The 25,527-nt window shown below is 45.9% G+C and overlaps 1 protein-coding gene across 1 annotated transcript in view; it reads right to left on the reverse strand.

Annotated features, from left to right (window-relative positions):
- The window catches only part of CXXC4 (CXXC finger protein 4), a 247,222-nt gene that overhangs the window by 125,784 nt on the left and 95,911 nt on the right, over positions 1-25,527 (reverse strand). The window contains exon 7 of the mRNA XM_084517206.1: positions 18,304-18,382. Coding sequence (XP_084373332.1) covers positions 18,304-18,382 — 79 coding nt within the window. The remainder of the gene's footprint in view (positions 1-18,303; positions 18,383-25,527) is intronic.

Here is a 25,527-nt window from a genome sequence, read left to right on the forward strand (position 1 = left end):
TACAGTGAATTATTACTCATTCAAGAGTAGTCTCAACGGAACATTCTTCATTTGACTATGAAACAATTGACATTACAGACATTGTCATGAATGAAAACGTACAGAAGTTTGGAATGAGGCTCTCTACTTCATTTTTTTTTTTTTTTGGAAAACAGAGAAGAGATGAAGTTATCAACCTGGTACCTGAGCAGCAGTGAACTGCAAAAGAGGAAGTGCCGCCACAAACAACTCGAGGAGATAAATGGCAATGTGATCAGTTTATTCTCTAACCACACTATTTGCTAAAATTAATTCTCAGATCTATCAAAGAGGAGCAGGCGCCGTGACACAAGTATTCATTAGCCTCCCACAGTGGCTGTTGAGTCATCTGTTCTAGTTGAAAAAATAAATAAATAAAATAAGAATAAAAATCAATATACCAACTCAAATCCTGCCCTGGTCAGCAGACATCCCAAATCACAGCCCACCACAGGTCCCATTATTGCAGCTCTTAGTTTTATTCCAGGCTCTCACACTTCAGCAAGACTGTTGTCCAGATAGGAATGAGAAATGGAGATTCTTTTCCCAGTCTCCAGTTAAACCTCAATCCCGAAGCAGCAAGACCATTGATGAGAGCAGGATTAAACCCAGGCAGGTGACCTAAACTCGTTGAACTTGTGGAAGGCAAAAATAATAAATGAAGGAGAGTTGGTGGTGCCTCTGAGAACTGCCGAAGGACACAGACGCCAATGCAAAGAAGGAACAGAATATGTAGCAGCTGGAAGATAATGGCCTAAAAAGGACAGATTAAAATGCCCTTAAATAAATTAGAGGTCTTCAAATCGACTGGGCACAATGAATTTCAACCCAGGATTCTTAAATAGCCACTTACACAATCTCTGAATCTGGACAGTCACCTCGGAGCGTGCAAGAGGAGCAGATGAGGTGCCAAAAGGCTGGAAAAGAGCAAACACAACACCTTGCTCTGCAGAGGGGGTAAAGCAGAGCTGAGGAGCTGCCAGCCAGTCAATTTGTCTTCAATCCTCAGAAAAACACCAGAACAAGTAATCAAACTATTTGTTAGCGCCTAGAAGATAACATTGAAATGAATAGCTGCTAGTATGGATTTGTAGAGAATAAATCCTGTCAAATCAATTTAATTTCCTTCTGCCATAGGGCAACAGGCCTTGTGAACAGGAGCAAAGCAAGGGATGTCACGTTTCTTGATTTAGCAAAGCTTTTGGTGCCGTCTCACATGTCACTCTCATACGCACACCAACCACACACAGCCACGACGAAATGGTTGTGAGACACAGAGCGGTTGGACACGCAGAGAAAGTTATCGTTTGCCCACAGTGAAAGCAAAAAAAGATGGCAAAACTCGGCTGTGGATATGCTTCTCTTTGGTATTTTCATAAGCCACGAAACAGCACAATTTGTGTGCTAAGGACAACGCATCTAAGGAGGCTCACCGTTTGCAAAGTTGTTGACAAATTACAGCGGTGTCAAGAATCGGTCGAAATTCAGTGAGGGAACGAGAGGTGAAGAGAGCAAAGTAGAGATGGACTCATTGCAGAGCGCTAGAAGAAAACCAGTGAGCAGAGGTCCACAGAATGTGCCCAGGAGAAAAGATTTGGAAAGGTTGAGGTCTTTAGAGAAAAGAGTTGTTGGGAGGGCAACGTTAAGACTTTAATTGTGTAAAGGGGCGTCACATCCAGGGTTCTTGCTTGTTAGAAAGCCCAGGCAACAATGGGTTTAACTGGCACCAAGACAAATGCAAGTCAGACACAGGGCAAAACAACTTCAGCAGTTAACACATGAACAGGAGCTGGGAGAGCCGCGGAGTCACTATCACCAGATGTTCTTAAGAAGAACAGCCTAAAAAAAAAAACTCTGCCAGGAATGCCGTGAGTATAACTAATCCTGCAGGAGGGAGATCATTTCTTGATGCTCCTTCTAGCCCTGTCTGTCTAAATGCCAAACGTCCTCCCATGTTTCAAGGCCTCGAACCAGCAGAGCACACAAACATACAAGGAATCCCATTGACTTCAAAGCAAGTGCACATGGGATTCAGGCATGCATTTAGTCGTTTGCCAGACCAGCTCCTACACGCCTAGGATTTCCAGCTTAACCAAAGGAAGTATCTTGCAGGAGTGCCTGCGTTTGTTTAAACTCCCCTAGACATGGAGCAGCGTTATGTTTGAAGTGTGGTTTCCTGGATTTTGGTGGCAGTGTATAGAAGGAGAGCTCTGCAGAGCTGTGCTGCTGCCTCCCGAACAACTGGTCACGAGCACGAACCTCACAAAGCAGCGCCTGCATTCACCAAAGCTGGCCTGGGCGTGGGGAGGGAAGTCCAAAGGAGGAAATAACATCTTTTAAATGGCAGTATTTTCTACTCACGTGAGCACATTTTTTGGCTTTTCTTTTTTGGAAACCAGGCTGCACGCAGACAGCTTCAATATGTAGATGCTATAACGTGGAGGACACTAGATGATAAACACGTACAGAAAAGTGAAAGGCTTCCTCTCGCTGTCTCCCACACCTCCTTCCATATGTTATCACCAAATGTTTTGTTGTATGCTGACTTTCAGCAGATATCCTTGGAACCAACAGTTATTTAGCACACAATTTGGTAGTTTGCTATAGGTTATTAACCATCCTCCTCCTCTATCTCTACCACACCTTTTGGGGGAAAAAATAAACCTCAGGTCCAGGCATCATCAATTACCATTTCACGGTGAAGGAGAAAGGTGGGTTTATGCTCCTTTTGTTTGGCCATTGCATGGGAGCTGAGGTTGGTGCATGTGTTACAGAAGCCCGAAGGACACTTTGGTTATGCCAGCAGCCTCAAGAAGTGGCTGAGCAGGAAAAACACATTGGACTCCGAGCCCTTCCTTGCCCTGGCTGTGCAGGAGCTGTTGCCATTTATTTTGTCACTGATTTACGCAATAAACCCTTCTATAAAGATAAGGTGCACGTATTATAAGCACCTAACATCATACATACGTCCATCTTTCTCAGAGCTGGAAGGAAATTACATCCCCTAGCAACAACACATCCCTTCCTAAGCAAACACCTGATTAAAGACGGGGCATTTTTCGGAGCCCTGTGCAAAGCAGCTCAGTTGGGACTGTCAGGGGGCGTGGATTTCAGAGAACAGGATCCTATAAATACGTACGTACACAAACACAAGGAATAGCTCCAACGCCACCTCCCCTCAGCAGGCTGAGCTCCTGAGTGCTGTTAGCACAAGGAACATCAGCCAAAGCGCAGCTCCAGATCTGTAAGGGCATCCCATAGCCATCTGAGACCATGAAGGGAAAACATCAGATCTGGAGCTGCACCTGACAACACACAGGCAGCCACCAAGGTTACTGGAACACCACTCTCAGGCTTAGAGAAAGCCCCATTAAAAATAATCACAAAGAAAAAAAAAATCAATGCGTTTCTGAAGTTTTCTTCAGGCCCCGGTCAGCGCAAGTTTCCCAGGAAACCACGAATTCCCACAAAGGTGGGAAGAGGCTTGGCTGCAGCCAACAACAGGCTGACCGGGGCTCCAGCAGAGAGCAAAGTGATCTTGCACTCGCCACCCTGTCCTTCTACCTGGGCTTCTTGCTCCCCGGAGGGGATAAAAACTCCTTCTGTCACACCAAGTGCTTCGAGGCCACCTGCAAACGCTGCCTGCAAGACCAGCAGCCGCCAGGAGCAAGCCTCCTGCCTCTCACCTCGTCCTTTAAGAGAGCTAACAAACGCCTGAAGTCAATGGCCTGCTTTGTGCTCGCGGCCTGACACAGGAACCCTTTGTTTGCTCCTACAAATGATTAATTTCAAGGCGTTGAAGGGTTTGCTATCCGTTTTGGAGCAGAGTGCTTTTAACATATTTTATTATTATCACGTATAGTCAAGATGCAGAAACAGAACAGCCCACAGGGCTATCGTTCAGACCCAGCGATGCCTCGCGTTTCACACAGCCCGTGCCATCTCCCGACCTACCAAATCCAGGAGCATTTCGAAGCCTGAACGGCAAGAGGCTGTCTGCTGGGGGCTGCTGATACGGGGAGTCCCTGTGTAAATCACAGTATCACAGAAGTCACGAAAACTGTGAATTTCGGTGTCAGCTGTGAAAATATTCCATCTGGTTTCTGTCTTGTAGGGGGGAAAAAAAAAAAAAAAAAAAAAACTGTTTAAAATCTGTCCAAGTACAGGAAGTTTATTTCTGCTTCATCAGCGCAGCAGAAATAAGCAGTGTAAGGCCGGTGGACGGTGCCTCCCGGCCCTGCTGTCGCTCCGGGTGCTTGCCATGATGCCAAAGAGCATTTCAGGTCTCCTTCAGACATCCAACTACACCACTCTTTGATTTCACATCTTGCAGTAAGTCACCCCCCGAGCCAAGCCATCCCCCTGAACCTCGACTGGCAGATTTAGGAGCTGAGGCAGCCCGCTTCGTAGGGCCGGGGCCCCGACTCTTTTTATGGAGCTCCTGACAGGGACTGATTTTATGCTTTCACTTTATTTCTCTTTTTCATTTAGGTCATTTATCTATTTAATGGAAACTGTATAGAAAAATTATGATAAAAAATTGCACGAGAGATATATTACTTTTTAAATCACGGTCATTACCCCATCCCAGCCAATGTGACATTCAGGAAAGAGCCCGATATTCATTTTATTTGTACTTTTGTCACCTCCCTGAGATTCCCAACAGCTGGAATCTCTAAACTCCACCAGTCAGCCCTAATATAAAAAGAGACTGCGAAGCCAACATGAGAAGGGGAAAAAAAAAAATGTGCTGCAAGAGAAATGCAAGATTTTTGAGGACTCAGCTTCTCGCAGGTGTTGAAAAGGGATTCAGAGCAATTTCCAAAGGGGTTTTAAAAAGACCAGTGCCTGACAGGACTGGGCTTGCTCACCCCCTCTCATTTTTCTGGAGCTCCTCTCGGATGAAGCTTCCCTTCTTCCAGCCCCAGCTGGGGTGTAGGGGCGTGATGGGCCAGAGGGGGCCCTGGAGAAACAGCTTCACAGCCCCTCTAAACCAAACACCCAGGAGACAGCTGGTTGTGGTCTCCACGATTTAACAGTCCCATGAAAAATGGGATGACCTGAGCGAGCCTCGGCCCATCCCAGCTTCCCGTACCACAGCAAGCCCTTTAAAATGGAGCAAAAACTCCCTGTTCTTCGGTGGGAAAGGCCTCCTGCAGGAACAGCTCCTTTTCACCCAGGTTTGAATCCCTGGGCAGAGGTGCTGCTACTGCAGCTTGCCACAGCAGATAACTCTCCTGTTTCCAATCCGCCTTTATCTGGCTCGCGTTTTCCACACCTCCACCCGCTCCGGCGGGTGCTTTGTTCTCCAGACGATTGTTTTTGCAGAGGGCGACGAGAGGCTGGAGCAGGCAGGAGGCATCTTCCACGCTGGCTTTTCTTTCCCAGGTGGCTCCCAGTTGCTTTTTGTTGTTTTTTTTTTCCCTCTCCCCACTGCACTTGGTGTGCAGGGGGAACGAGGGTGAAGAGGCCTTTAAAACGTAGCAGGGAACTGCCATGGTGATTTCAAGATGGAGCACGCAATTGCTATTTTTGATTGTGTTAACCCAGCCGTAATTATGTAATTATCCACAAAAATTTAGTCAGAGTTTTGCATATCTAAATCATTAACTTTAACAATTGACAGGCTGCTTTGATTAGTATTTTCACAGACTAGCATAGCATACATTTGTCAGCTTTCCTATGATTACTTGTAATTTGGAATTTGTTTATGCAAAATGTTTTTATTGCTTGTTTGGGGGGGGGGGGGGAGGGAAAAAAAGGAGGGCAGAGCAGACATGTTTATCCTGTCAGGAGAATCCTACAGAACTTACCAGGGCTGCTGCAAACGTATTTTTGCTGTGCTTTAATGGCATTAACTTGATGAACCCATACAGAAAACATCGGCTTGTGCTTGTTAATGGGAACAAGAACCGTGGGTGAGCACCACTTGCCACACAATCTCTTTGATTTTTACATCAAAATTTAGGTAAATGGATTCAGAAGCACCTAGCACTTTATGTAACACCATATTTTATGTCTACTGCTTTCCAAAAACAATACTGATGCGCCGTGCAACCGGCATAAACATTTTAAAACGCCGCTTGTGTCAAATACAGTAACGCCAGCTCAGCCTTTTCATTCAACGTAGTAATCGATATCATAATTTAAGATGCAGTTTATTAAGCCAAGCAATAATAAATGAGTCCACCCTGCACCTGCTAGCGCATCGCTTTCTTTGCTGAACTCTGGAAGAAAAACCTGAAAGCCACACAGTTTGCTCCTCACAAGGCACATCCTCACACAGCAGAACTGCCTCCCACCCCGTGCCGTGGAGCCTGGAGGTTCCCAAGCTGCCACACGGAGGTGAAGGGCCTGAAAGGTTTCGCTTTCTTGCTCTGCTTCCCAAGTATAGACCACACAGACAAAATGCATCTTAAAACAACGCATGCGCTACCTCTGGACATTTGTGCTGGATCGGTGTTGCCATTTTTCTGTGACTGGTGGGCACAGCCTTTTTGCTGGTTGCTGGGGAATTCAGGTAAGATCAGTTCCTGCCTTGCAGCACCATTTCCAAGTCTTGCAGCACTCATGGTCTTCGTGCCATCCTCCGTTGTACAAGCCATTAAAACACGGGGTGAACTCACCGCTTTTTGTGAAAACGTTCCAGCCCTGCAGCCTCCGCCTGACTAGCTCATCACCTTGCATTCACACAACTTCTGCGAGGAGCAAGGGGAGCAGGCTTTGACTTGAAATCCGATGACAGATTGTGATTTATGATCTCATCTGCCCCATGGCAGTTGCAGCGTGGTAACTGCGGTTAAAAAAGGCCCATTTCCTCGATGATCCTCGGGGCTCCCCGCGATGGGCACTGTATAAATGCAGGCTATGAAGATCCCACATCTGCCTAATAACCTTACCTAGCTAGGCTTCAGTCTTCTCCATCAAAAGAGGAGCTCTGCTTCAGAGTCTCATTAACAATTAATGTGAAAGACAGATGGGTAAGATCTTTCTTTTTGTTTTTTAATCCTAAATCCTTTCCTATATATATAAATAAATGCCATACGCTCATTAGTAGATTACCTGAGCCCCCATCATTCAGCTCTCTCTGCTCAGGTATCTGGTGCTTGGTTTTAAAATCCTGCTTCCTAGGTGTAGCTGACTGCTGGCACATTCGCTGCATCAGCTCTCCGAAGGCTGGCTCGCTGCTTGGAATTCACGGGGAGCAGCCCCGTCTGTCTTTGTAGGAATTTTGGCTGCATGACTGAGTACATGAAAATCGGGGAAGCCAGAAGAAAAGAATGATCTGTTACCTGAGTTTCTTTTGCCATTTGAAATCCACTGAAAGAGAGGCATCTTTGTAGCACAAGCTGTTGGCAACTCCTCTCTCCAGAGCGTATCATCAGTCCCAAGCTTGCGGTCTTTTATTCTTTTAATTTTAATTGGTAGCTCCTGCCTAGGAACCAGTTGGGAATTGAATTGCCTGTGTGTTCCCCATGCTCTGGAGCAATTGCCTGTATATTCCGTGTGCCTCCGAGCCGTTGCCAGCCCACTCCTCGTGCTTCCTAGTAAATGCCAGTAATCTGTGCGCTGGTGTGTAAAACTTCCAGTACCTGGTTACGTCAGGGAAGAGAGCAGCACAAAACACGGCACGTGCTGCTGTTTCCACATTAGCTTGGTGTGTGTGCTGTCACCCAGCCCTCAGCCACAGCACTGTGAGAGCAGCTCAGCTGGGGTGAGGGATGGGAGGCACCTTTCGAGGCCCTGGACTTGCACCAGTTGATTGCACCCCTCTCTACACCTCGCCTGCCCGTCCTGCTAACACTGACACTCAGACAGCGTTGCACTGGCATCATCTACACAACAGGATTAGCATCTCCCCGTGGGCTCGCTGCTGCACGTTCACTGTTTCCCCATGAAGCTGAACAGTCTCAGGTTCTGCGTACCCTATAGCCTCTTCTCTTCAGCCAGGTAGAGGCAGAAGCAGGCTTTGCTGGCTGGCAGGGATGAATACAAGCCATTAATGAAACAGCTCACCTCTCAGGCGCTGAATGGAAGGATGGGAAACTTGACTCGTCGACGATGTGCTCTCCCTATCAGCACAGCTCTCCGAGCAAATGAGGGAAAGACAGCAGTGACTCACTTCCTCCAACATTAGACTGGCAGAGGGAAGGAAATGTTACTCTACAAAGCACCAAATCCTAAGCAGAATTCCTGTCAGAGTGAGGCTCTCGTTATTTATCACCCTAGACTGAGCCTGAAGGCCGGACGAGCCATAGAGAACCAAGAGGACATTCCTAACATTTGTTTATCAAGGGCTGCAGTTGTTCACAGAAACCAAAGTGCAACAGATCGGGTAGGAACCATTCAGAGGTTGACCACCAGACACGAGTCCCTGTGAGTCAAGCAGCTTCCCATCCCTTATCAGAAAAGCCAGCCAGAGCTGTCGAGTGTTTCCCCCAGGTCATGGGGATGTGTTAGTTTCCTTCTGACTCCTTTGCATCCTTCTCTATAATGTCCAGACCCCTCCTTCCCAGGGTGTAACATTTTTTATGAGACCACTCCACCAGCTCACCCCTTTACTTCTCTTACCTCCAACTCAGTTGCCTCCAACCTACCCCAAGACAGGCTGCAGGTTCCCAAGCCACTAGCATCCCTTTCTTTGGCCTGATGGTAAGCCCCACGCTGCCTGTTTTGCAATCTCTTCCACTCTCCTAATGCCCAGAGCTTCCCTACTTCAGTGTACTCTGAAAGGGCAGAGCCTCAGGAGATCCTCAGAGCCTCAGGAGCAGCAAGGGTCATTCTCCCTCAAGGGCCAACCCCACGATATTATTGCTTATGTTTTCACTCCCCGCTGTCTTTGCGGAGCTCGCTGCCCCCTGCATCCATCAGGGTGAGGCTCCTTTCATTTCCTGCTGCCTCATCCCCCTTTGCTCAGAGGGGAAGAGCATCTGGCATTTCTCGAGGTACCCTGCTGTCACGTTCCTGCTTCTGCTCCCTGCGACATGAGTAAAAGGCTTGCTGAGAGGAAGGGATGCTACAGGAACAGGCTTAGTCTCCTTCACCCATCTGCTGAGCCAAGCAAAGACCGAGACTGGCTCTCCTCTTAGGCTTCATTTTACCACAACTGGCACAACCCTGTAATAAATTACACGCTTCCTCTTCACTTTTGCGTGGCGTACTGCACAGCAAAATAATTCAAGTTAGTGTCTGCTTTTAGCCAACCTTTTTGAAGGAAAACATTTATCAATTTCTTACTCCCGTTCCCCTGCACCTCAACCCCAAATTTCGGTTCAATTATACCGCAGTGGGGTTAAAAATGTAAAGCAAGGCATTCCTCACGAGAGGTCCTGAGACACGCAGGTACAACACAAAGCATCACTCCGGCAGTAACGTTGTTCAGCAGCCATCCTACTGGTTTCCATCAGAAACCAGTTCCCTCCTAAGAGCCACAGCTGAAACCCTCCCAGTTTCTAACGCACTGACAGATCTCTCCCCCTTCTCTTCCATACACTTAGAAGGGATTGTGTTTCCCCCTCCAGGAAATTCAGGAAAGCAGGGATCTGGCTTTTCTTGCCAGCAGGAAAAGCGAGGGCTGCCACGACACCTAAATCTGATCGCCTTCCCTGTACTAGTGGGGTTTCATAGGGTGGTCACAGTATAAAAACCACACGAAAAGGAGCTATTTAAGCCCAGCTTCCCCTCCTGGCACCGTCAGGGAGCTGCGTGCCCCTCAGCCCAGCAGAGCCCACGGGACGTGACCCGTCAGCACGAGCAGAGCCCACCGCAGCAGCGCTGGTGAGGTTGTGCAAACGTTTCCCAGCTGACAGTGCCCTTCATCTATCGTTAATGATAACGTGACAGCCCAGCCTCCCGCCGCGCTGTCTAACCACACACGAAATCCTGCACGTGCCTCAGACTGGGATCCTGTTTTTATCGGAGTAGACGTGTGCACTGAGGCTTTAACCAGCAGCCGAGGAGGGGTTTTAGCGTGAGATTTTTCAGACCTGTCTCAGGTAGTTAGAAGCGCAAATTGCGGTGAAAGACTAATTGAGCTGTGCTTCTAAATCCCCCGGGTGCTACTCAAAATCTCTTCCCTAATAACCCGGAATCTCCTCAAGAAGAAACCTCATTGAACTCAGATGGGGATGCAGATCCGAGGGTTAAGATCTTGAAAATCGCTCTGTACGGGCTTAACTCCCATTGACTTCAGCGGGAACAGAGCTAAGTTGACACTGAGCCTTGCTGAAAATTCCCCTCCAGGTGTGCTTTCTCCACCTGAATTTGAATAATCCGTGAACTGCTGAGATTGCTGTTTGATTTATCAGCGCGCAGAATTTGGCAGGAGTTTTCCCCCTTAATTTCTGATGGAATGACACTCACAAAACTGCAGCACATCATCACAAAAACTCTATCTGCTAAATCCACGGAAGGAAATACGTTTATTCGCTGAATGCTTGCTGCTATTATTATTTATACTTTGGCAAAACACGGGAACTGAAAGCACAGCCGTTATTGTGGGAGGTGCTGTTCCGTCTGTTACAATATTTGCACGATCCACAGTCAAGCTGTCTAACTTAATGCTAATAGCCAGGCTCTGGAGTAACCCAAGAATCATAATGAATATCCCCAGTAGGTGTAATTATACAGCGGCATTTCACTTACTACTTCACCTCCTTGCAGACATTTTCAGGAGACAGGGATTTCCTTCAACTCCCTTGAATGTTTTAGTTTACCTTTCAAATTAGCCCTACTTACAAGAGTGAGGAAAGATATTTTTAAATGTTGGCACGTCCTTCACTGCGGATTCACAGGCTGCATGTACTCTCTGTGGTGGGAGAAACAAAAGCTTTTCGGGGTACAAGCAGGACTCACTGCCAATTCAGAAAACAAATTAGGGCCCAAACTTTGCTTCTGGGATGCAGGCATTAATAATGTGAATAGAAGTGAATATACAGCAAGGAGCCATCCATTTTACAGCAGTGTCACAAAGGACAGAGTCTCCATGCCCCAGATTCCTTCTGAGAAAAAAAATAGCTGTGCTAATACCACCCGCAAACAACACGATAACCACTTCTTTGTTCCCACCAAAGATACAACAGCAGTATCCTGTAGGAGAAGTCATCTGATATGTCAGCTCATTAAATTAGTCAGAATGGGTGAATGGGGAAGAGGAATATACCATTGTAACGTATGTTAATTAACAAATGCTATAAGAGAGGCATTTAAATGTATGAAAATGAATATTAATGAGATGAAAACACCTAATTATTGTGCATCTAATGGTATTATCGAGAAAAGGCCTAATTGTCATGCATCTAAGGCAACAGTACAAATCTTCAGACACAAAGATTCAGTGTACATTGTTAATATTATGACTTTAACTACGGGCACTGCAAAACATCTGCACTGAAACTTGAATTTGTAAATTCCTTGCGTTTTTTTTTAATTTCAATTTATCAAAATTGATAGATACCACAAATTCCACGTTGCACACTTCAAAACTGCATGTTTCTTCCTCTTCATGTTCCTGAAACACCACACTGAGGTGTTTCTCTGTTTCTGCATGCATATCTCAATTTTGCAAGAATATCACTAGAAGCAGCGGGCCGCAAGCTGGCCTGGGTGAAGTTCTCGGGAGTTTTTCATGAAGTTGTATGAAGCCAAACTCAGTCTGCATGAAATTCCTTCCTGCATAGAGGGCTACCAAAGGAGAATCCTGAGCTAAAAATAGTATGGATTCCTGGAATTAAAGACTGCCTCATAATACATATGCATTAGGAAGCTGAAATAAAATTATACAGGCCACTTGAATTCTATTATTTCCTAATTACTCAGTGGTTGGCTTTACAACCTTAATGTTCTTTTAATGTAAGTTTTTCAAGTTTAGTTTTTTTTTTTTTTTTCCTTTTTCAAATGTAATTGTAGATAGAGAGCCAATCTCTTGACCCCAGCTAGAAGGACAGAGGGAGTTTTGCTTTATAGAGAAATTCCAAAGCGGCCTGGATGAGCGCATGCTCCCTGCTTGAGGCTCTAGGGCGTATGGCAGGGACACGTCTAGAAAAGGTTATATTTTAATGACTGCTCTCTGCATGGTATTTGCAGTCCCAACATGACTAATACCATTCACACATACAATCAATGAAGTCTTAATCCTGCCATCAAAGCAATTAATGAAAATAGAGCACATTAACGTAGCACTGGAACCAAAAATGATTCCTGAAAGACAGCTCTCTCCTGTCTCAAAACGGGGTTATTAATATGTATATAAGCACCGATGTGACAAGCACTTTAGATATACCTTTGGCATATATATTTACTGTCACTCAAAATGATTTACAATCCATCCTATTTTATAAAAACTATATCTTATCCATGCTTCTCATTTTTTTTTTTTTATAAGACTGTTGTATGGAACTGTAAGAAAAGTGCTCACGAAATGGAGATACATTATTCTGGTGGATTTACCTTATCCACTAAGCTTTTTATCCTATCAGAGAAAGAAATTAAGTTGAGTTTGTACGATTTGCTTTTAATAAATCCATGCTGCCATCTATTTACCACCCATACTGCTGTCGTTGCTTCCAAACTTTACTAGCAAGTCAAACAATCTACTCGGTATCGAATTCCACTCGAATGCACGACTTTGGCATCTCCACATTTCCTGATGTTCCCATTTGCAGGTGAGCACTGCTCTCCTCAACACGCTTAAAACAGAAGGAACAGCAGCAGGTATTTCACATCACATGCAGGGCTTCTCGGAGGGCTTCCCCAGCCCTGTACCTGCAGCCATCAGAGCACTTCTGCTACCACGACTAGCAGAGGGCAGAACCAGGCTGGCAGCAGTGCTCTGCACTGGCTGGGATGCAGCTGGGATTTCCACCTGCATGTAAGAGTTTCCCAGTGGCTGCACACCCCTGAGTTAGGTGTACTATGGGGAGGACAGCCGTGCTCTGGTGTCTATACACTATATACGCTGCCCCACTACACAGGGGAGTTGTTTTGGCATCTGCTGTGTAGCAGGAACTGAGGTTTTGCCTGTGCTCTCCCAGCATGCAGGTAACTTCAGTAGAAGGCAGCAGCGTGCCTCACCTTAGCGATCAAGTTAAAAATTTGAATAGTAGTGTATTTGCTTGCAAATGGTTCCATTTCTCATTATTTTTCTCTCTTATGTCTATTTGAATCCATAGCAATATATCACACCAAAACAGGTTATGGAGTCTTCCAGTGCATTTCTTATATGTGACCTTTTTTTTTTTTTTCCCCAAGAACATAGAGTAACTCTATAGTGAAGGCAAACCCTTTAAAAAATAAGAACAAATCCTTGCCCTAATGGACTGTACAATCTGTATGCTGCATGGGACAGAGATCGCTGCCTTCAGTGGAAGAGCAACAACAGCAACTCTGACAGAACTAAAATGTTGGGACCCAGAGAAATCTGTTTCAGGCATGGGAAACAGCCTGCAAGGTGGTTAGCACCCTAAGCTGAACAGAAACCAGCAAAGAGCTGAGGTAGCCCAGATTTTACAGAAGACATTTGGCCACCAAAAGAAAGCAGAGAGCCACAAAAACATATCCACTATAGAAAAAAAATATGCTGTAAATGCAATCTGACAAAAATATAAATATATATATATATTTAATGCTTGTTTCACACAGGAAAAAAAAAAGTTAACCTCCTTTTCAGAAGGTTTACATAGTCAATATTAAACTACTGTGCAGAAGAGCTGAAGATATTGATAGCCGGTAATGCAAACGAGATTGCAGTTAATTGTTAACATCTCCTGGGCTACGCTTCCTACGTCCCCGCACAGATGATGAATAAAATTATTTACCTATTCAAGTAACGAGAGCCATGCATTTTGATATCCACATACACTGTAAGTCAGCCCTCCTCTGAGACCCCTACCTGTAATTAGGAACAGATGTAGGATCTTGTTCCTGAATTGATAAAAACAAATTTCAGCCCTCCCCTGATCTCTGGCACGGTGGCACAGCTAACAGGGAGGATGCCACTGCCAAAGGCCCTTCCTTGGGGCACTCAGCCTCATCAGCCACCCTCTGCACAACAGCCCTGCCACTCCACACCTTTCTTGGTGCCCTTCCATCACCGATGCAGGATGCTCACTGAAGCACTCGCAGGTGACACAGCAAGTGTCTAGCAGGGAAGTGGCAAGCAGCAGTTCTCTGGCTTCACCTCTGATGAAGGAAGCCATGGATCCGTTCACTCCAGACCACGGCGATTCTATAGCACACAGAGACTTCTTTCTCCGTGCTGTAGTCATTTAAAATTAAGCACGCACAACATTATGTGCTCCCAGCAACAGTTCTCACAGCTCAGCACAAGCAGCCGGGGAATACTCTTCAAATTACATCACGGGGGAAGCTCAGGATGATGTTCGGTATAACACATTCATTTCATTCTCCAAATGCCACACCACTGCAGGAGAACATGTCTACTGCAAGTGTTCTTGAACACTTCTTTCTTTTTATCAGCTATTTTAACAGCTGGCTGAAATATCCCCAGGGGTAACCGATAGGTAACTGCCCGTTTTCTTGCTCTAGCACATGGGTGCCGATCCCAAAGCCTGAAAAAGAACTGAATGCTCCAGAGAATTTGCCTCCGGAGATGAGGCAGGGTGACCCTACAGCAGTCAGACGCATCGCTTGGACTACCCCACACGTCCCAGCCCCATGGGATGCTCTGACAGCAGCAGCAAGGCACTGAGGATCTGTGACAGCCCCAATCCATTTACAGCAGCAGGCCCGGAGAGGATCAAAGGAGATGCTGTGATCATATTCACGGAGAGAGACAAGCGAAGCTGCCTTCTTTCATGTTCCTTCCTAGACCACTAAATGTCCCTCCCTTGATTTACGCTGATCCGGCAGAGTTTATAATTCCCACCGGCTCCTGGCACAGGTGACTAAAATGCAAAGAGAAGGTTGCAGAGGAGCTGCAAACCCCTCCTGCAGGAGACAAATCTGTATTTACTGAGGTCGGCTCAGTACCAGGAAGTTTCACTGGTTTCATTTAAATCTGACCAAAACAATTCACGTTAAGCCGATGCAAACGCCTTCGCACATCTTTATTTGAGGATGTTAAACGGGGTTTTCCTTGATTTCACAACTCATCTAAATCTAAAAGAAGCCACCACATGAAATAAGACTGTCCACATCGCGTTCTGCGCTGGTTTAACTCGGCAGCTTTACCAGCCATCTTAGGGCACCTCCCTCATGTATGCGAGGTCTGGAAATACATTCGCTCTCCAGCATTACTCTGCTTCACGCCAGGAGAATCTGCAGCTGGAAGGGGCTCAGGGGAACTGCAACGACCAGAAATAAAAGGATTGCGGGGGGAAGCGTAGCTGGTGGGCCCTCCACGGACACTGCCTAAATTAGAGTAATTAATATAGGGGAATGTGTCTGTGCTTCTCAGGAGTTTATAAATGTTACAAAAAGAGAAACGTTTTATATGTCCCCTGATGGGTTTTAAATGTTAATAAATGATGTGCAAGGAGGTATTTTACATCTCTCCATTTAACAGTGAGCTGACAGCTGCAATTATAGGCCAGTCGCTGGCCCCAGCCATCCTTGCAGGAACCTGAGGTGTAATCGGAGCAGCTTTCCTCCAGAATAACGAAGTGCATCAGGACGCTGCCTCAGCATTTCAGCATCCAGACACAAAGCCAAGGTGAGACGTTTTTGACACCCTGAAAACTCACTTTTGCTGTGATATGCACTCAACAGTCCTTGCTAAGACTCACAGCTGCTCTTCCTGTGGCAAGAGTTGCTCTTCCCCTCACAGGTCTGGAGAGTGAACGGAGCAAGCAGTTACTTGCCACGTTGCACCTCTGCTGTGAGGCAAAAGAACTGGACCGTACCTAGCACAGCCAGGGCCACGTAGGAAGAAAGTATTGCATGTGTCACTGCATGCTCTTTCAGTCAGCTTTTGGCCAGAAACCTACCAACAGTGAATCACTGCAGTGTGCTCTTTGGTACCAGGTTCCTGTAGAGGGATAGGGAAATCTGTCCCTGCATCCCTACCTTCACCAGCATGGACAGACGAGGCAGGGCATTCCTGTCCTTCCAAACAGTAGCAAAAGGACTGCTCAGTGACGTCCACCCCAGCAGAAAGCCCCTCTAGATTTCAGTAAGCTCCTACCCACGTGCCCTACCCAACCCTCATCAGTTGAACTGAGTCTTTGAAGCGTAAGGAAGCTCAGAACAGTATTGTAGTTAATTATGTTTCAGGTTGCAACCTTAGTTGCAAAGTAACAGCAGCAGGAGACAAACCAGTGCTCACAACACTATTCTTGCTCATCTGTGTGTTTTCAACCTCCCCTTTTTCTTACCTGAAAAGCAACCTTTGGTCCTGATCCTCAAGCTGGCCGCAGGTCAGTGTTGTTAGTGTACACCTTCATTAGTCCTACAAAGCACTGAGGTGCTGCCTCAGGCAGCCTACAGCTGTTTTAAGGCACCGACTTAGCCCACGCTACCCACAATGGTTCACTCCGTGGGAGTTGCACCCCGTTGACAACAAAAGGCAACAGAGACTGAACAAAGCCAAGCAGAACTGTGAGCAACACCCCGCATTTTCACTGCGCCAGCCCAAAGGCAGGGGAATCTGCTTTACAGTTCTACTACAATGCCACAAGACAGTATTTTTATTTTGCCACTGAAAAACTCTTGCTTTCTTCTATTTTAAAATGGCAGAAGACTGCAGCATAGCTTACCTGATTTATTAAAATATATATATATATACTTCTACCACACCACGCTTTTTACATAAACAGTTGTAAAGCAATTGGTTTCTTTCATCCTCCCCTTACTCGTGTCAGACAACACTAGTGAAAAAAGGGCAAGTTCAATTATTAGAATTACAGTTTTCTCTAATTCTATTTATAGTTTTCTGGTTTCAAAACTGCAACTCCTCAGCAAAGCTCAGAAGAAATCCTAGGTTGTAAGGGCAAGGTTTGGTTTCCGATGCAGAAAGACTTTTAACATTTTCACAGTAGTCACGCTACATGCAATTATAGCCAAACATCATTAGACATCTATCACTTACAGACCTCTTGTTTTGCACAAAGATTTCTCAGTTGTGTCTTAGGAATGGATCTTGTCTACTCCTGCTAAGGTCCAGGCCTTTAGTACAGAGCTTCTGGGACCAAGTCACAGCTTTCTTCAGCTGCTATCTGGCTGGTTATTTCTTCTGGTTTGCATTAGTTTGTATATAAATGGTTGTGACTGCCCTTTCATTCTTCAGAGCTCTGCTGCTACTGATTATGGACAGGTTTCCAGAGCTTTTGAACGTCAGGGACCACATGTTAGCACCCAGTTTGTCTTATGCATCACGTTCATCTCACCCTCTGTGGTGTATGTCAAGCACCTTCTTCGTATTAAGTCAAATAATATCGGCGTGGCTACAACAGCCATCATTTATGATGAAGCATGACAGTCAGTTATTGTATTTGTCTCTCTGGTTATTATAATTGCCCGTTAATTAAAGTTAGCTAATCAAATGGTGCTAGAAGCAGCCCTACCATATGGCTAGTCACATCTCCGCAGGATGGTGGCTATCGGTGCCGAAACGCGGCTTGACAGCTGGGAGCCACAAGGCTGCGGTGAAGGATTTCCATCGAGAGACCCCAGCTAGGGCTCAGCCAGGCACTGGAGGCTGTGACACTAGAAGGGGTGCCTGTGGGGTCCTCCCTCCTTCCAAACCCAAATCCTGCAGGTGCTGGGTGGCACCCTAGTCAGCCAGGCCTCACAGAAGCAGCACTTACAGCCTCTGCTGCTTTCCTACCTCTAATGCAAGAGGGAAAAAAAACAGCATTGTGCATCCCTCCTTGAAAGATTGCCAATCCCTGCAGCTAGGAGATGAGGTAATATGATAAGGAAGGCCAAGAGCAGTTCAACAGAGAGCGCTAGATCTTCTTAGCCCTCGTTATTGTGTGGAGCCATCTAACCAGCTGCTGTTCTACTGTCAGCTCCAGCCAATATTCCGGACCAACAAACAGATTACAAATCCCCTCTCGGCTGCAATCTATTCTTCATGTTATACCACCTCGGTGACAATCACAAAACGCCCCCTAAAAGAGTCTCACTCGTGGGCAATCAAATTAAAGTCATTCGGCAATGGCTTGTTTGCTGAAACACATCAACATTGTACCTGTCTTGTATTTGAAAGAGTGATATTTTTCTACAGGGAAAAGTTATTTGCTGCTGCCTTGACTGATTTGGCAATTTCTCTGTTTATCAATATCCCACAATCCTTCCACATTTACAAAAAACAGGAACACTACTTACCACTGTGAGGCATAATTCCTTAGTCCTTCTGAAGCGCTCAGAGATCCTCCAAATGCAGTGCAAATGCAAAGAATCCAATCTGGAAATAAAATGATCGTCAGCATTAGTACACGTGGGGGTTTTACCATATTCATCTCCATTCTCCATTCCATAAATGACTACATTTGGGGTTGGAGTTTGCTCTTTTGTGCATGCACGAGGGCAGAAACTGACCACATTTTGGCACACCTCAGTGGTAGCAGGAATCACGCTACCCTTAACAATGCTTTTATATTTTTTCTCTAGAACTGTATCTTTGAAATTAATTTAAAAATAGAAAACTCACTGGCCAAAGTTTGTGGGCCTGACAAGAACACCAAACTGGTGTGCTCCCATGACATGAAGGACTTAACTGGTGAATTTATACAGTCACAGCGCAGCAGCAGGCAGTGCTAGACACCTGATGGAGTTGACCTGAACTGTTGCTTGGACAGTTTCTTTCTTTTGGCTACCACATGAAGCCACACCAGCTAAGATCACTAGGTATGCCATTAGGATGCCTGTAACAACAGGAGGTTAGCACAGTCCCCAAAACCAATGGGAACTGCAAATTCAAACCTACTCCAAAGCAGACAGAGTGCCTCCACACAGCTGGAACGTGTTCTCCCCACAGAAATGTGTTCCCAGAGTATGCTCTCCCTGGGAAACGAGCACATTTCAATTCAGGAGCATGGAGCTGGATTCCCACCCCTGCTGCAAAACTCCAGCATGGCCCTGAGCAAACAGCTGACCAGGCCTTTGCAGGCACCCGGACTGCAGGGAGGGAACCTGCATCTCCTGGAAGCCACTCCTCCTAGCCCCAGCTCTGACAACTCCTCCCAACCCCTCCCTGTCCCCGCAAAACAAGGGTAATATTTTCTCTCCTTCCTCTCCTTGTTTGCTGGCTGCTTCACCTGGGACTTCCTGTGGATTGCATCCATCTATGGCATATAAACGGGGTGTTTAATACAGTGGGCACTGATCTTAGCCCCTCCAGGCACTAACAGGAAGCAAAACAAACCCAGCGATGGCACCTCAACTGTGGCATTTGTGAATCTACAATCTTTGCTGAACAGGCCCCTGAGTTTAAAAATTGCCCTTCTGGGCCTCCGTGCTGCTTGTCCCTCAGAAATTTCAATATTCATTTATTCATGACAAGGAAATTGGGGGGAGGCGGTAATCAAGCCCTCCTGCTCCACTTTTTTTTTTTTTTAAACCAGAAACTTGACTCAAAACAGGTTTTTAGTCTGAGAATTGAGGTCTATTTTCAATGCATGCTTTACGCATTTCTAGACCTCGCCTAGATTAGCGGTGGATGAGCCAAAGCAAACACACACGTGCACACAGACACACACAGTGCTAGGTGTGTTTTTCTGTGTATGAGTGCAAAAAAAAGACAGAGTGAGTTTGCTTTCCCAGTATTTCTGCATCTCGAAGCAGGGAGGCTTGAAAACCTTGCAAAGAAAGTCTGCTCCCTTGAGAATCCCTGCCTAGCTCTCTGCAGACTGAAGGAGCAGCCGCTGGCTCCTGTGCATGGGAATCCCGGGATTTTGGCACAGTTTTAGCATCAGCATCATTAGAAACATCGATTCATTTTAATTGCCACCTTGCACCCCGTACTGCCACATGCAGTCAGAATGTCAATTCGTTATCAATGTGCGCGGTTGACATGGAAACAGATCAGCTGAAATGGAAGCAGTAAGGAGAAAAAAAAAACGTGTTACTCCTCTAAGTTATACTTAGAAGTGGTAAATCTGTTGTGTGTGCTACAAGGGATTTAAATACTCAATAAACTACAGCGAAGAAATAAACAACTATTTGGGGTGACAGTCATTTCAGCTGTTTACATCATCGACTGCATTTAGGAAAGCTCCAGTGTTACTATGGAAACCACTTTTGCTTAAAAACGTAGTTGTGGATGCACTTTAGGTACGATCTGAATTAACTGAAGATGGAGGCACAAATCCTGGGGCAGGGAAGAGCTGAAGGAGCAACAGGAGCCTGCAAGGGGCCTGCTCCCCGCCTCTGGCAGAGTTTGGGGCTTTCCTCTGTGGGGCCTCTCCCCGCAAAAGAGGAGAGCTGCAGGAAGGTGAATCCATTGCAGAAGCCTTCTGCCAAAATCTGCGACTCGGAGCGGCCGCTGCCTCGCGATTAACTTCCCGGAGCTCAGAAACTGCCCTAGAAGATGCAGCGCAGACCTTTGACCAACGCTACATTTCCACTAGAAAGATTAAATCTCTGCGCAGCTAAAGCTAGTTTCATAGTCATCGGGAACAAGGCCAGAGGGGCCACTGTGATCTGCTGTTCTTAATAGGGATTAAAGGAGCCTGCGGCCTCCAGAGCACCTGCCTCCCGAGCCGCCAGCGAACGCCGGCGAGATGGAGATCAGTGAGCAGAAAATGGAGGGAGAGGCTCCTCTGCCCTCTTGCCAGGTGCCAGGGCAAGGGGCAGCAGGAGGAGCAGACACGTTTCAAGTGGCTTCTCTAAACAGGATCGCGGAGGCGTTTGGAGCCACGGGCTGTTCAAAGCCCGAGGAGCCCGGCGATAGCGTGAGGCATTCCAGCTCTGAACTCGCTGGGGCAACCCCCACACGCTTCCACTGTGCTCAGACATCAAGGAACGGGGGCTTTTTTCCCCCCTTTTCCTCCTTTTTCCACTCTTCACATTTCTGCATGATTACGTTAGATAATGATCCATACCTCCCAAAGCTTGCGCATCAATTAACAAGGTAAGGAAGGCCACGCATCATTAACTACACACCGGCCTGTGAGGCACGGACATGGAATAGGGCGTAACATCCTAAAAATCGCAGGGAGGCCCGCCTTGTTTAGGTCAAGTTGGATTTTAGTTCCCTAATAAAACATCTGATATCAAACAACGAAGTGGAAGACTGCTTAGCCTCAGTGGGTGCTCCAGGTAGATCTGCTGCGACAACCAGCAAAGCCAAGCCACGAAATGTGAGTTTACGCGAGCATGAGGCACAACAGTGCTTTAACCTCACGCAGCATTTACCAACCTGAACGATCCCAAACTATTCTACAACCCAGCTACTAACTGGAAGGCTTCCACCTGTGCTGTCACACATAGGGTTTGTGTTTTGGCTGCGCTGTGTGAGGAGCTGGGCCAAACTGCTGCTGGAGCTGCACGCAGTCGGGGACGAGGAGACGAGCTACTGGCTGCCGGGGTTGTTCACAGGCAGGGCTGCATGGAGAGAAGTCTGCTCGTCTCAAGTAGGGCTGAAGGAACAGAGGCAGATGAGAAAAGGACACGCAGCACATGTCTCTGCGGGTACGGTACAATAGGTCCACATCAGAAGTGGCCAGTGAGCACGACAGCACGGTATTTCTAGATCATTAAAGCATGCAGACTGGAAGCGGTCATGTTTCTGGAAGGAGAGCAAGCCTCTGTCTGAAACCACTTGTAGGCTGCGCAGAACAGACCGATGAAGCAGGCAGAAAAGCCTCTTGCTTATACTCGATTTTCAAACGGGGAACAGGAATTCAAAGATCACCCTGGAATGTTGTAGAAAAGAAGAAAACAACCCCAGCTGCCCTGAGCAAAAATGAAATGCCTTACACACACACACACACAAACCACCTTCCTCCTCTTCTGCAGTAGTTTGTGGTTGTCAGGAAAATAGACTGCAGAGAGACAAAAAAAGTATAGTGGAAATATTAGTGCAAACTCCTACTCTTTTGAAACACGTCTCATCAACAACTTGGTTTCCAGTTAAACAAAATTGTCATTTTCAAAGCCTCATCTGAAAGCATCAATGACGATCCTACCCTACACTGATGGCAACAAAGGCAGCAATCTTCTACCTGTTCCAAACCATAGGGACATTATGAAACAGTACCAAAGACGTCCGAGGAACAGATGCTCCTAAAAGCCACGGTCTCTCGATGGTCTAAATTGAATGCTTTTGAGAATGTCACCCAGAATTCTCGTGTCAGTCCTGGGAAAACACAATCTAAACCAGAAATGATTTTGATTTTCCTCCTGACTCAGCAGATGAAGAGATAATTAGAAAGGGAAAATGAGTATTCTTGAAGGTAAATATACCTCCCGTAATGCTGCTGCCTACTGCATTAAGGTTTGCCTCCTGCAATGAGGAGCATTCTAACTCAGTATCTGGAGACCTGTCAGATTTCAGAAGTCACTTGTGGTCCTTCCTACATCAGAAACGAGCACTTCAGAGCACAGAAACCAATGCACAGAAGGGAAGGGAAGAGAAGGGAAAGCACGACAAGTCTTTCTTGCCTCTGTCTGTGGTTATAAGCAACAGCAATAAACGAATTCAACAGCACCACGAAAAAACTAAAGTGGCTGGATTGCCTATTCTTTTCTCCCCATTAAACCCAAATGATTCCTCTTATGGATTGGTAACATGAAGCGACTTATTTTGTCAAGTGCTCTTCAGCCTAACCATGACTTCCACCTCTGGAAGTGGAAGGCTCCCATATGTCAAGTAAGCAAAGACAGGTAACCCTTCCGCAGCGATAGCTCAATGCTGATTGAAAGTCTCATTTGTCAGGGGAAAGAATTGTTGTTTTTCCTTTTAAATTGACCCAGAAGAAGAAAAAGATATTTGTCCAGCCCCAAGTGCTTTTTCATTCCTCAAGCAGCTGCTAGTTTGAGAGAATTTTAAACGGTTGGCCTTTATGAAATGAATTGGTAATCACAGCCCTGTGCCTCATGCGCCGTAGACTGAATGATTCAGGGGACTGGTAATAGGATAAAGCCTTTCACCTCACCAGCTGTGGTTCAAATTCAGAATAATTCTTAACTTACTAAACGCTGTCACTACACGATGGGCATTTGATGGCTGCCGTACAATGAATCAGGTGTTTTTCCTAGTGGAAAAGTATTCATACTACAGACAATATACTAATTATTGTCAGTAATTAGCAGCACTCTTGGCAGTGACAGTAGAGGGACCTGTAGAAAATTACCCATATGTTCATCCCTCGGAGGTTGTCATTTCAAGGCAGGGGTCAAGCCCTTCAGACAGTCACTGCGGCTATTCTTGTAGCTCTTTCCCACCTTGAGTATGTTTTGCAGATGAACTGCGTTCAGCCTCCAGAGCTGTCAATCTACCACTTTTATTACGACTAAATTACTTTTGTTTCCAATGCTGGAGGCAACTTTGAATGCCAGGTCTAATTAGACTGCAATTGCTGGAAGATCTGAGCAACTGTGGCAGGTTTGGGTGGAGAATTTGGTGGCTTCGAGTCTTCGTGCAAACAAATCTCACAAGCACAAAACCTACTTCTATAGCTGCATGTAACGGTGGGCATTTGCTTCGATAATTTATACAACTACCTGCCTAAGAGAGAGAAGTAAGACTTTGAATCTCCACACGCAAACGGCTAGACATGAAAAAGCCATCTGTCCGAGCTGACAGCTCCATGGGTCAGGCAATTTTCATGTTTTGGTGCAAACACGAAAAGGTGAGTTTAATTAAGAACAAATATTTTTGTACAAACAAAACGAGGTACGTCAACCTCCACAAGAACCAGTGACAAGAGGTATATATGTGTATAAATAACCCTGTTTTAAGAACAATAACAAAACACGAAGAATATAAATCTCAAACATACCTAGGAATAAATCCTGCCATTTAGCACTAGAAGCCTTATCTTTCCCTAGGGGGAAAAACACTCATGAACAGGCCAAGAACTCCATGCCAACAGCATTTTTCCTCTGGCTTCCTTTGGGAAAGTGTAGCCCCCTCAAAATTTCAACCCCTCTAATATAACACGGCCCAGAGATCTGCAGGGAAATCCTGAAGATCTAAGAGCGAACATTTAAAGGCCAGGGAGCTTCTGCTAGGAGACCCTGTGTTTCCACGCTATCTCCTGAGGTCTACCTATCATAGTGACAGCATTACCTCTTTGTGCAGCTCCAGGGAGAGCTGTGCAAATATTGGATTATCTGGTTCAATGGCCAAACAAAAAACAATCATGGGTAGAGAAAATTCCAGTTGAATCTACTTGAAATAAAAGCTAAGGGGGGTGGAAATTATGGCTAAGGAAAAAGGAGGGGGGGAGGAATGTTTGCTTTTAATGTATTAAGCCTTCTACTCTCTATTTTTGAGCTGAAAACGAAAAGAAAAAAAAAAGCCATACAAAATTAAATCTTTTTAAACCTTTTCTCCTTTTCTGTGTTTTTTTGTTTGTTTTTTGACTTGTAATAAGCCTTCACCAAATTTCATGTCACACCAAAACAGATCAGGTCTCTTTGAAAAGTTTGTTTTCTTCATCAAATCTCCTGCTTCACAACACTTTGCCCACCTAGGTCCACCTCCAGTATGAACTGGAAGTAGAGAAATCCAGTAACCAGACTTTTGCCAACAGAGAAAGAGGCAAGTTTTCAAGTTAGAAAACTCATTTACTCGGTCACTATGGATCAAAAAATGTGATTGAGGATTTTTTTTTCCCCCCCAACTCTTCCACAAAGGTAGAGGAGACCCAGCCGCTATCCTCTGAAGGGCAGACTCGTCACCTCACTTACTCACTGCAGGCACTGACCCCAATGCTTAATTTTGTCCTCCTGTGAGTATAATCACAGCCACACTCACTCAGAAGTTGATTTGTGTTTTGGTCCTGCTGCGGTGTCTGTATGAAATGGAAGGTAAAGAAGGATTTTCACTGCTGGCGGTAAAGTCCATGCAATGCCACCAGCACATTCCTGCAAGCTTGTGTAGCACGTTACTTATATGACATGGCTGGCAGTGGGCACACTTGGAAACCACGGCGATTATTGGTTTCATACAGCGCTGTCAGGACTGGCTGGGTTGGTACTTGGCTCTTTTATTTCCACACAAGCAGCAAAATTGGATTCAGGAGCTCCTACAGCACAACTGGCTCCAGCAGAACCTTCCTCCAGACCTTTGTTACATGCAGAACAAGGCACTGCCCAGTATCCATGCTCTATCCCACTAACTGCTATCCACAAAAGAGTTTGCTTCCATGGACCACAGCAGTGATGCCAGCTGCTGTTTATTAACCCATCTTCATAGACCTTCCTTAGACAACCAAGCCTTTAACGGACATATTATTAAAGACTAAGTTACTGAATACAAAACCTGTGCAGAACTTGCAGGTGTATGCGCTCTTATACTGAGGAGCAACACTACAGAAGATGTGCTGTTCCCAGAACAACACTCAGCTTGTAGAGCATTCTCAAAGAGATGTAAAAAAAAAA

This window comes from Aythya ferina (assembly GCF_964211825.1).
Source record: "Aythya ferina genome assembly, chromosome: 4".
Lineage (NCBI taxonomy): Eukaryota > Metazoa > Chordata > Aves > Anseriformes > Anatidae > Aythya > Aythya ferina.